Raw genomic sequence first — 11,592 nt, 5'->3', positions numbered from 1 at the left:
ACAAATGTCGTATTTGATAATTTTGTGTAACTTTCCAAGAGATGGGAAAAATTTTAAACCTCATCGATTGAAAAATTTCAATCAACCCATCATAAGTACTAAGAGATTAGGATTTTAAGATAACATTTCTTCGTATTATTAGATAATTGTTACAAGGATATTATATCTGATCTTTTTGGAAGTTACTGAAACTAATTACAGGTATACCAAAGTTCCTTATTCTTGCATAAAACATTAGAGGATTATTGTATTAAAGTACAAATTTATCTAAGCACAAGTAATTACACTTCAGAAACAAGACAATAACGAAGGAAAAGTAAAATGGCTTACGTATTAACAGAAACCGCTGCCGGTTATGCTTTATTGAAAGCATCGGACAAAAAAATCTACAAGTCTTCGTCGTTGATCGAAGACTTGAACACAGTTGAAAAAGTGACAGAACAATTCAAAATTCATCGTTTCGAGAAGTTCCAGTCTGCTGCCAACGCTTTGGAAGAAGCCAATGCTATTATCGAAGGACGTATTACTGACAACTTGAAAAAAATGTTGGAAGACGTTAAGAACGACAAGAAGGCAACTTTAATTGTGTCAGAAGCCAAGTTGGGTAATGCTATTAACAAGTTAGGATTAAACTTCTCTGTTGTTTCAGACGCTGCTTCTTTAGACTTGCACAGAGCTATCAAGGAATTTTTACCTGAATTATTGCCAGGTTTAGATGACTCTGCCTTAAAGCAAATGTCCTTAGGGTTAGCCCACTCCATGGGTCGTCACAAATTGAAGTTCTCCGCTGATAAGGTTGATACCATGATCGTTCAAGCCATTGCTTTATTAGATGACTTAGACAAGGAATTAAATACTTATGCTATGCGTTGTAAGGAATGGTACGGATGGCATTTCCCAGAATTGGCCAAGATGATCACTGACTCCGTTGCATACGCAAGAATCATTTTGACCATGGGTATTAGATCCAATGCAGCTGATACCGACTTATCAGAAATTTTACCAGAAGAAGCTGAAGAACAAGTTAAATCCGCCGCAGAAGTTTCAATGGGTACTGAAATCACTGATATTGATTTAGAAAACATTAAGGCTTTAGCTGAACAAATTGTTGACTTTGCTGCTTACAGAGAACAATTATCTAACTATTTATCATCTCGTATGAAGGCTATTGCTCCAAATTTAACTGCTTTAGTCGGTGAATTAGTTGGTGCTAGATTAATTGCTCACGCTGGTTCTTTAACTTCTTTAGCAAAGGCTCCTGCTTCAACTATCCAAATATTAGGTGCTGAAAAGGCCTTATTCAGAGCCTTAAAGACTAAGCATGACACACCAAAGTATGGTTTATTATACCACGCTTCTTTAGTTGGTCAAGCTTCTGGTAAGAACAAGGGTAAGATTGCTAGAGTTTTAGCTGCCAAGGCTGCCGTTGCCTTAAGATATGATTCTTTAGCTGAAGAACGTGATGACTCCGGTGATTTCGGTTTATCTGTTAGAACTAAGGTCGAATCCAGATTAAGTGCTTTAGAAGGACGTGATTTAAGAACTACTGCTAAGGTTATCAGAGAACAACCAAAGGTTGATATCACCGAAGCCCGTGCTTACAACGCTGATGCTGATGCTCCAATGGCTGATGCCGACTCTGATGATGAATCTGAAACCGAAGAAGAACCAAAGAAGGAAAAGAAAGAAAAGAAGGAAAAGAAAGACAAGAAAGACAAGAAGAGAAAGAGAGAAGAAGACGACGAAGAAGAAGATTCTAAGAAATCAAAGAAGGAAAAGAAGGATAAGAAGGAAAAGAAGGATAAGAAAGAAAAGAAAGACAAGAAGGAAAAGAAAGAAAAGAAGAAGGAAAAGAAATAAACTGTTTGACCAGGATGAAAATTTAGATGTTTAGATTTTTAGTATTTTGCATTTTGTTCATTTTTTTACCAAAACTTACTTTAATTGGTATTCAATTATTATACGTGAGCTAGTCTAGCTTGCGGTGTTTATATCATTCATACATTTGTTCTATAGTACTTGGTTGAAAGTGTTTTAATATATATTTTATTGATAGTTTGATATTGACTGTAAGCTATATACCATCACGTGGCCCTATCTGATTCAGTATATAATTCACCTGGCAAATACAATAAAAGACTAATGCTAGTAGGTTTTCACTTGACTCGGCTATAACTAATAGATCGCATAAATACTTCAAGAAATTGTCATGTCTGCTTCTTGCCATTGCAACAAAAAAAGAGACGAAATCTCGAAATTAGATGACTCTTTGCTCGATGCTAATGATCCAAATCATCCGGCAAATTTAATCTGTGAATTGTGTCGCTTGTTTTATGACAACAATTGGGTCACTGGTACAGGCGGTGGTATTTCCATTCGTGATGTGAAGGGTAAAAATCCAAACTTGGTATACATTGCTCCTTCCGGAATTCAGAAGGAGAAATTACAACCATGGGAAATGTTCGTAGTAGAATTGCCAGACGAAAAGCTTTTACGTACTCCTAATGATTGCCCAACGGAATTAACCAAATCATATAAGTATAAGCCATCAGCATGTACTCCGTTGTTCATGAGCTGCTATACCATGAGAGATGCTGGTGCATGTATCCACACCCATTCTCAGAATGCTGTCATGTGTAGTTTGTTATGGGGAGATAAGGTTGAATTCGAAATTTCCCATATTGAACAAATCAAAGCATTGCCAAAATTGGCGGTGAATGAAAAGACTGGTAAAGTTGAGAAGGTTGGAAGCATGCAATACTTTGATAAGCTTGTTATTCCAATCATTGAAAATACTCCCCACGAAGAGGACTTGACAGATAGTCTCCAAGAAGCTATCAAAAACTATCCGGGGACTACGGCTGTTCTTGTCAGAAGACATGGTATATATGTCTGGGGTGAAGATGTATGGAAAGCCAAGGTTTACAATGAAGCCTTGGATTATTTATTAGAGTTGGCCGTTAAAATGAAGCAATCAGGTATTCCTACAACCACCCAATCAAATTAATGAAGATAAATAGTATAATTAATCTATGTAGCTAGTATACAAGTTTAGTTATTCAAACAATAACAATGCAAATAAAAATAAACTGAATTGCTTATAAAGGATTTTTTGTTCCTTTTAATGTCTCTCCTTTGATTTTAGTCCAATCTATGGTAGTATCTATTGTATCATCGATCTCTCCAATACAAACAATATTTCCTCCTCGCATCAAATATAAGCCTAACGGTATTTCCTGGTTCTCGTCTTCTTCATCGGGGTAAATCAATCTTTCTATGCAATTGTTAATGATAACATTAGTTGAATTATCAAATCCTTCGAGTGTTCCTTCAAATAAACGGGCATCGGTTGTTATTACTCTAACTTTTTCTATTTATGTTAGTAAAATCCTTCAATATTATATGATACTATAGCATTCAACATACTTTCTAAGAACTCTTTAAGGCTAGACATTTCGATACTATATGATTGGTTTTTAATGAATAGCATCAACAGTAAGATTTTATTTTCACTTCCCTCAGCGCGAATTTTAGTACTCTCATATGTTGCAAATCAATAGAAGTGTCTACTTAACGAAACATCTACTAAGACAGCAACGCTATGAATAACGAAGAACCATCTACGGACTATGGTCTCTCGAGTGAGATTGATATAATATTTTCAGAAATGAAAGAAAACAAGAAATTGAAGAATACTGGCGAACCAAGCCAAGCTACATCACTCCAGTTTGTTTCGCAAACTAACGACAAAACCAATGCCAAAGACGTCTACAAAGAAGATAAGCATACGTCATCGCATGTGGAGAATGCAGATGATAAATTAATTACATGGGCTGCAAGGTTAGAGCTCGAATCAATATCCTTGAAAGAAATTGTTACTGGTAACTTGGGTCACATATTCAAACAGAACTATGATTTTTTGAAGGTTGCTTGTGAGGAGATGACGACGAAATTGAGCCAAATGACATGTCAGATCGAGGAGGTGAAGAAGACGAGTAGCGGATACGATACAAATGAAAAGTTGTTAGAGACTGTTAATATTTTATCTGAAAAAGTTACAACTATCGAAAAAATGTTCAAACCTTGTTCCTCAAGAGATACCAGAAATAGCGTGGGGTCAATTGAAACCTTCATAGGGGAGCAAGTAGACTACACATTATCGAATAATAAATTGCTAAAAGAGATGATCAAAAATACAGACAAAACGTTCCACAGATTAGAAAAATTAGAAAGGTTGTTGCAAGAAACCATTTGCGAGTCTACTAAAGCTAATTCTAAAGAACATAGTAAGATATGCAATATTCTTGAGTCCCATGATAAGGCAACTTTCGACAAACTACTATCTTTGCAGAGATTTATCAGTGATAATGATCGTGGATCAAATCAGTCCCTTTCACAAGAAATAGTTTCCATAAAGCAGTATTTAAAATTACTTTTACCGAGAATCATAGGTTTGGAAACTAATTCTAAAAAGCTATTTAATGATTACCATGAACTCCAAGAAAATTTAAATACCCAGATACACCTGAATCCGACGAAATTTGACAACATCAATCTGTCAGAGAATCCTTTAGTTGACTCCACTGTATGTAGTACATCCAAGAGAATCTTGGATGAAGCTTCGGTTCCGGGTTCTACAAATATGAATCAAAAGAAACGAAAGATAATATAGTTCTTCCTGCATCGAACACCATTAAGCGAACATATCTGCTTCGATTTTGAAACGGCATTTCAAAAAAATGCCCTTTCCGCGATCTCTTTCCATATGAGACCACTTTACTGCAAAATTTGACCGTTCATCTTGGTTGAACGGAACCGTTTAGGAATCAATTGTATCTGATGTGACTCATCCATGCACCATTGCCCTTCGATTTTATATAAAGTAATAGTGTTCATGAAAATTTCGAATCCGATGAAGGCTCTGATGAAGCCATTATTCATATAAGATAAAAATTTTCAGATATATTTTATTTGAATGATATTGTAGAAGATTGTTTACATTGCAACGATTAAAACATGAGCGTTAATAGCAAAGTATCTCGTGAGAAATCAAATAGTTTCTCTGAGGTCGATCATATCAGAAGTGACTCGCTCGAAAGCGCAGATAACGGGGGAATCTGGCTGTCATTCAAGGACTCATTCAAACCAGCTGAACAATCTCGTACATTGACATCGAAGGATATCTCGGAAGAGGAAGAAGCAAAGCTCACTGATGTTGAGAGGGCAGCTTTGAGGTCGGCTAATTCTCAATTGTCTCGTTCTTTAAAATCTAGACATTTGCAAATGATTGCCATAGGATCTTCTATCGGAACAGGTTTATTCGTAGGGTCAGGTGGCGCTCTTAGAGACGGTGGTTCTGCTGGGTTGATTATTGCATGGACTATTATTTCTACTGGGGTATTCGCTACTGTTCAAGGATTAGGTGAGTTATCAGTTGCATTACCTGTTAGTGGTGGTTTTAACATTTATGCTACTAGATTTATAGAACCAGCTGTTGGATTTGCTATCGGATGGAACTATTTCATGCAATTTTTTGTATTGTTGCCTTTAGAATTAGTAGCGGCTTCGATTACAATTAAGTATTGGAACTCAGATTTAAATTCAGATATATTTGTGGCAATATTTTGGGTTTCAGTAGTGTTTATTACCATGCTCGGTGTTAAAGGTTATGGTGAAGCTGAATTCGTATTTTCATTGGTGAAAGTCATTGCAGTTATTGGGTTCATAATATTAAGTATTGTCTTGATTTGTGGTGGTGGTCCAAGCCATGAATTTATTGGGGGAAGAAATTGGAGAGAGCCTGGTCCATTTGCAAATGGTTTCAAAGGTGTTTGTTCCGTTTTTGTAACTGCTGCCTTTAGTTTTGGTGGTACTGAAATGATTGGTTTAACAGCAGCTGAAACCTCAAATCCAAGAAAAACCTTGCCAAGGGCCATTAAACAGGTTTTCTGGAGAATTTGTTTGTTCTATTTGGTATCATTGACTATGGTAGGTACCTTAGTTTCATACACTGATAGCAGTTTAATAGGAGCTTCTGATGTCGATGCTACTGCATCTCCGTTTGTTATTGCAATTCGTAACGGAGGTATTAAAGGTTTACCTAGTGTAATTAATGCAGTTATTTTAATTGCTGTTTTGTCAGTCGGTAACTCTTCAGTCTATGCTACTTCAAGGTCATTAAATTCATTGGCTGAACAGGGTATGGCCCCAAAATGGACGGGTTATGTCGATAGAGCCGGTAGACCACTTGTTGCTATTGTAATTACCAATGTTTTTGGCCTTTTTGCATTCATTGCTGCATCTGATAAACAGGTTGAAGCTTTTAACTGGTTATTAGCATTATCCGGATTAAGTTCTATTTTTACATGGATCTCAATTAATGTTGCTCATATTCGTTTCAGAAGGGCCATGTCATACCAAGGTAGAACTACTGCTGAATTACCATACGTATCACAATGTGGTGTCTGGGGATCATATTATGGATTAGCACTCAATTGTTTAGTATTAGTTGCTCAATTTTGGATAGCATTATTCCCTCTTGGAGGTAGCCCAAATGCTTATGACTTTTTCCTTTCCTACTTAGGATTACCAGTGATCCTTGTATCTTGGTTAGGATATAAGCTTTGGAAGAAGGATTGGACTTTATTCATTAGAGCCAAGGATTTAGACATTGACATCGGTAGAATTAATATTGATCTCGATGTTCTACAACAAGAAATTGCTGAAGAAAAAGCTCAACTTGCCGAAAAGCCATTCTTTGTAAGAGTTTACAAGTTTTGGTGTTAATTTATATAATAGAATTTATATTAATACGTGTACATTATTTAATAGATCATAGAATCCAAAATATTACGTTTTGCATCAATAACTAATTTGAGATTATGGCCCCCTATTGGAACACATCCATTACTACACATTGTATCATAATATAGTTCGTAGATTGGCATGTATCGATCAACAAACCTAACGACTTCTTCATCAGTCATACCAGTACCTGCTGGAGTAGTTGCTTTGAGATAATGCTCCTGTTCCAATCTCCAATTGTAAACGTTCTGCAAAGAATCTGTTTCCAAGTAAATGAAATAATCGAACAATGACCATAATTTGGCATATTCTTTTAAGTTCTCATTCACCTGTTCAACATGGAACATCTTATGCCTTTGTAGAACGGATTTATTTAGATCTGAAGTTAAATATTTCACTCGTAATTGATCAAATGACAAAGGTTGGAAACCATTGAACCATCCCTCAAAGATAATCACGTCTACTGGAGTTTGGACCACATTCCAGTTACATTCCGGAGACCTATCACCTTCACCATTGAATGCACCCTTATCATAGAAAGGAATTGATATCTTTCTCGTGGCCAGTTCTGGACTTCTGTTCATTAATTTCGAGAAAAGATCAGCCCCCAAGGTAATGTCATGGGTACCAGGGAGCCCCCGGCCTTGCAATAGCTTGTTATCATCCATATATTCGCGAGAACGACTAGTCAACTCCAATTGATCTTCATGCGTAAGGTATAAATCATCCATCAGAAACAGAACTATGTTTAATTTGGGGTACAATACCCTCAACTGAGGACCCAATTCATTTGTCAAATAAGACTTTCCCGAACCTTGGGGTCCACTTATTCCAACAACCAAAGCTTTTTCAGGTACACTGCGTACATAAGAGTCTATAATAGGGGACAAGTACTCAATACTTCTAGTTAATGTAGTCATGTTTATAATATGGCTTATTGAAGGGTTTTATAGTAGCGAATTTTCATCTTTTATACTGGCACAAAATACAACCGCACATATTACACGGACATACGCTACAGAGAAGGATTTATGTATTATGATTAATGTATTATATTTATAAATAACTTTTAAACAAATGAGATGAAATGAAATGGATATGATTGACGCTAGAATTATTAAATAGCCTTTAATTCTTTCAATTTACTAATCAATTCGTCAACTGAATCCACCTTAATACCAGCCTCTCTCTGAGGTGGCTCTTCAACTTTTAAGGTTTCTAATCTCTTAGATAATTCAATACCTAAATCACTGACCTTCAATTTTTCCAATGGCTTCTTCTTGGCCTTCATGATGTTTGGCAAGGAAGCATATCTTGGCTCATTTAATCTTAAATCAGTAGTGATGATCATTGGTAACTTGGCACGTAAAGTATCAGAACCACCGTCAATTTCACGGGTAACAGTAACGTTATCACCATCAATTTCAACTTTTGAAGCATTGGTGGCTTGTGGCCAGTTCAACAAACCAGCTAACATTTGCCCGGTTTGATTAGAATCATCATCAATAGCTTGTTTTCCTAAGATAACCAAATTGGAGTTTTCCTTTTCAACAGTCTTTTGTAAGAGCTTGGCCACGGTCAATGGTTCAACTTCTTCATCACCTACGTCTATCAAAGTGGTGGAATCAGCACCTTTAGCCAATGCAGTCCTTAATATATCTTGTGCCTTTGTTGGTCCAATAGAAACAGCATGAATCTTTTCAACCAATCCCTTGTTAGCTTCTCTGATTCTAATTGACTCTTCTAATGCAATATCACAAAATGGATTAATACTGAATTTAACTCCCTTAGTTTCCACACCTGTTTGGGCTTTATTAATTCTTGGTTTGATTGCAAAATCAATCACCCTTTTGACTGGTACCAAAATTTTCAACTTCGACGACATATTCCTTTAATTGTATATCAAGTTGTCAAACAAGTATGTGCATCTATGATTCTTGTAAGTCGTTGCCCGGAAAATGTTGATGAAATGTTTACGCCGAAACCGGAATCAATATTTTCACCTGATCAACGAGTGATTTTTTCTACAAGAATTACATAGTATGATACTGTAACATGTTTAAATACATTAATATAAACCTTAACTAAGAGAAATTAGACATTCCGCTTCTAGATCTTGCTTTCATCTTCTCTATTCTTGCCTTTAGCTGCGAGGTTACTTCTGCTGCTCTCCTCCAGCTGTCATCATTTGTATTTATCATCGAATCTTTAGTCAAACTGGATGTATACACGTTTGTATTATCTGCCATTTTTTGTGGGCTGCTGAATCGATTGTATGAATTACCATTGTAGGTGTTTCCGGAGGTTTCAATCTGTGGATTGCCATCTATCGATAATCTATTCACCCGAGTACTAAGTTCACCGGATGATATGCGACTTTCTGTAGGTGGAGCTTCTGATGGCTGATACCTTTGCTTAGTTTCAAATGGTGACGTTGACGACGAACTGAAAGCAGAATTATACGAATGCTTGGCTGGCTGGGTCAGCTGTTGGCCGGTGTAAGAGTTTTGTTGCAATTTCATCATTTCTATGGTTTGTTCAAGATCTCGTATCTTCAACTTAGCATTTTCTAAGTCACTGTTTGAACGGAGAATTTGGGTTTCTTTCTGCTTGACCATGAGCAAGGCATTGGTGTGATCTTTCAGTATATTTTCGAATTTACTATTAAGTTGTGCTATTTCTTGAGTTAGGTTCAATTTTTCTTCGTTGGTTCGTTCTTGAGCTTGTAGCACCTGCTCTTGTTTCTCTAGCCACTGTTGTTTCTCTCTACGCAAAGCTTGTAATTCCTCTTTTTCCTTGAAAGATAAGCTATTGACTGGCTTTGCAGTAGAAGTAGCGCTCATCGATGGTGTATTGGATGTTAACGGTCTTCCTGTCAACCCTCGTCCAATTGACGTCACTTTCGATGCTTCATCAGACCTTTTTGCAGGTGATGTCGCAAGACGTTTGGATGGAATTGTTGAGTTGGAATGCTGATCTAGCGAGGACTTTTTAAGTGTAGTGCCAGATAATAAACTAAGCTTCTTGGTACCAGTTGAAGAGCTGGATGAAAGACCAGTTCTAGTTCTCGTTAATTTATTCACACCACCATCTCGTGAAGGGGCTATATTTTTAGTCTCGGATGAAGTATGAGAAGCTCCCATCTTAGAATTAACTTCCACTTCCTCGTAGAATTTCGTAACTTTTGCTCTCCTATTATCATCAACCTTCTCTAAGAATGAATTGAGCTCTCTTTCTCCTGTTATTTTCATTAATGTTCCAATCATCTCAGTGGAGGCTTGTCTCACGGGTTCTTGTGAGTCACTTAACAATTTAACACCTGATTCCATGATGTTTCCGATATCTGAAGCCTTAGGTGGCACCTTAGTTGCTGCTAAGCACTTTTGCAAAAAGCTTGTTGATGCAATCTTGACTTGTGGCGTTTTATGCTTCATACCGGCTAGCGTCTCATCTAATATATCACTCAAAGTAGAAGAAGCAAATATAGAAAACATTGCATTGTTTAAAGCATCAGCAACTGAAGCCTTTTTCTCTTTCGTTCTTTCAATCATCGGTCCAAGAACAATCGATTGATATCTTTGAAAATCAATTTTCAAACCTTTTGCTAGAAACTCTATACAATTTGCAGCCAATTGAACCACTTGAATGTTGGCATCCTTCATACATTTTGCAAAAATTCTTACAAGTTCCAAGTAGTCATCTTTTGTAGATAGTTTTGCAGCTTTTTCCAACACAGCGTGCACTTCTTCCAATACTTCTTTACGATCTTTCCACTTGGTAGAAGATATTCTGGCATTTAAATCAGATGGTAATTTTGACAATACTTCAACAGGTTCAATCAAATCAAAAGGGTCGAACTGTGGCCCTTCAGACTTATCATCTTGTGCGTCTTTCATTTCAATATCCTCGTTGCCAGCAGCCTCCATTCTGCTCTCTTCTTCTTTGCGTCTATTTATATCAATTTGTTGGCTTCTAGTGAATCTTTTTTGCTCGGGTGTTACGTTCTGCAATGGCTCGAATGCTTTTGCTAAATCTTTTTGTTGCACAGGCTTTAAGTCAGGAAATAAAATCGTTTCTAATGCACCACCCATCCATTTATATAATTCGACTGTCAATTTGGTAGTCTCAGCCCTTACATTTCGATCTGCATGGGCAAAAAGTTTTCCTAGACATGGAATTATTAGTTTTGGTGATACCACTGAATGGCATCCAAAATTCTCCACTATTACATGTAATGCACCCACACAAGCTGCTACCAATTTTGGTAGACGGTGCTTTAAAAAGGGCAATATGTCTTCAACTACATTATTAGGATCCTCAGAAAGCTCAACAAACCACAACAAACACTCGTTAGCCTTGGCTTTTGTTCCTGCCCTAGACGAGGACAACCCTTTCTCACATAGCGAGGTTACGACTCCAGAAGATTTCAATCTCTGAGCATTGGATGCATTCCCTCCAAATTCCAAGAAACTAGATAATGCTTGAATACCCGATTCTTGTGCAACGACATTGGCATCAACCACTGCCTTTTTAAATATTTCTGGCTTTGTATTAAGTTTCTCAAAACATTCATCTTGATCATTACGTGAATTTTGACACTGTTTGGTGATCTCCTCATACGCCTGGAGTCTAGCCTTCCATAATTTGTGTTCCAATTTTTCCTCTAGGGACAACGATGAATAATCAGGTTCATCAGACATACTGTAGTGCTCTATGTATGGCTTCCCGTAACGTCTAAGTTGTGTAGGATCAGGTCTAAATGATTTTTTTGTTTTGTAAACAAAACAA

At 36.9% G+C, this 11,592-nt stretch overlaps 8 protein-coding genes across 8 annotated transcripts; 4 read left to right on the top strand and 4 right to left on the bottom strand.

Moving 5' to 3' along the window:
• Positions 1-321: 321 nt before the first annotated feature.
• Positions 322-1,860, top strand: NOP5 (RNA-processing protein; the record flags this gene model as incomplete). The annotated part of the gene is made up of 1 exon (XM_015609714.1): positions 322-1,860. One exon carries the CDS (start codon positions 322-324, stop codon positions 1,858-1,860), a length of 1,539 nt encoding a protein of 512 aa, XP_015469501.1.
• A 349-nt stretch (positions 1,861-2,209) lies between these two features.
• On the top strand, positions 2,210-3,007 carry AC631_00883 (methylthioribulose 1-phosphate dehydratase; the record flags this gene model as incomplete). The annotated part of the gene is made up of 1 exon (XM_015609713.1): positions 2,210-3,007. The coding sequence occupies one exon, from the start codon at positions 2,210-2,212 to the stop codon at positions 3,005-3,007; it is 798 nt and encodes a 265-aa protein (XP_015469500.1).
• A 91-nt stretch (positions 3,008-3,098) lies between these two features.
• Positions 3,099-3,454, bottom strand: AC631_00882 (U4/U6-U5 snRNP complex subunit; the record flags this gene model as incomplete). Its single annotated transcript, XM_015609712.1, has 2 exons — positions 3,099-3,370; positions 3,427-3,454. The coding sequence occupies 2 exons, from the start codon at positions 3,452-3,454 to the stop codon at positions 3,099-3,101; spliced, it is 300 nt and encodes a 99-aa protein (XP_015469499.1).
• Positions 3,455-3,601: 147 nt separating this feature from the next.
• On the top strand, positions 3,602-4,672 carry AC631_00881 (uncharacterized protein; the record flags this gene model as incomplete). Its single annotated transcript, XM_015609711.1, has 1 exon — positions 3,602-4,672. One exon carries the CDS (start codon positions 3,602-3,604, stop codon positions 4,670-4,672), a length of 1,071 nt encoding a protein of 356 aa, XP_015469498.1.
• Positions 4,673-5,016: 344 nt separating this feature from the next.
• Positions 5,017-6,786, top strand: GAP1 (Gap1p; the record flags this gene model as incomplete). The annotated part of the gene is made up of 1 exon (XM_015609710.1): positions 5,017-6,786. One exon carries the CDS (start codon positions 5,017-5,019, stop codon positions 6,784-6,786), a length of 1,770 nt encoding a protein of 589 aa, XP_015469497.1.
• Positions 6,787-6,824: 38 nt separating this feature from the next.
• Positions 6,825-7,724, bottom strand: AC631_00879 (putative ATP-dependent kinase; the record flags this gene model as incomplete). Its single annotated transcript, XM_015609709.1, has 1 exon — positions 6,825-7,724. The coding sequence occupies one exon, from the start codon at positions 7,722-7,724 to the stop codon at positions 6,825-6,827; it is 900 nt and encodes a 299-aa protein (XP_015469496.1).
• Positions 7,725-7,921: 197 nt separating this feature from the next.
• AC631_00878 (uncharacterized protein) lies at positions 7,922-8,689 on the bottom strand (the record flags this gene model as incomplete). Its single annotated transcript, XM_015609708.1, has 1 exon — positions 7,922-8,689. The coding sequence occupies one exon, from the start codon at positions 8,687-8,689 to the stop codon at positions 7,922-7,924; it is 768 nt and encodes a 255-aa protein (XP_015469495.1).
• Positions 8,690-8,888: 199 nt separating this feature from the next.
• Positions 8,889-11,504, bottom strand: AC631_00877 (uncharacterized protein; the record flags this gene model as incomplete). The annotated part of the gene is made up of 1 exon (XM_015609707.1): positions 8,889-11,504. One exon carries the CDS (start codon positions 11,502-11,504, stop codon positions 8,889-8,891), a length of 2,616 nt encoding a protein of 871 aa, XP_015469494.1.
• Between the last annotated feature and the right edge of the window lie 88 nt (positions 11,505-11,592).

Source organism: Debaryomyces fabryi, assembly GCF_001447935.2.
Source record: "Debaryomyces fabryi strain CBS 789 chromosome Unknown contig00010, whole genome shotgun sequence".
In the NCBI taxonomy this organism is placed as follows: Eukaryota; Fungi; Ascomycota; class Pichiomycetes; order Serinales; family Debaryomycetaceae; genus Debaryomyces; species Debaryomyces fabryi.
Note: the sequence above shows the minus strand (reverse complement) of the source record. Positions and strands in the feature narration are given on the sequence as shown.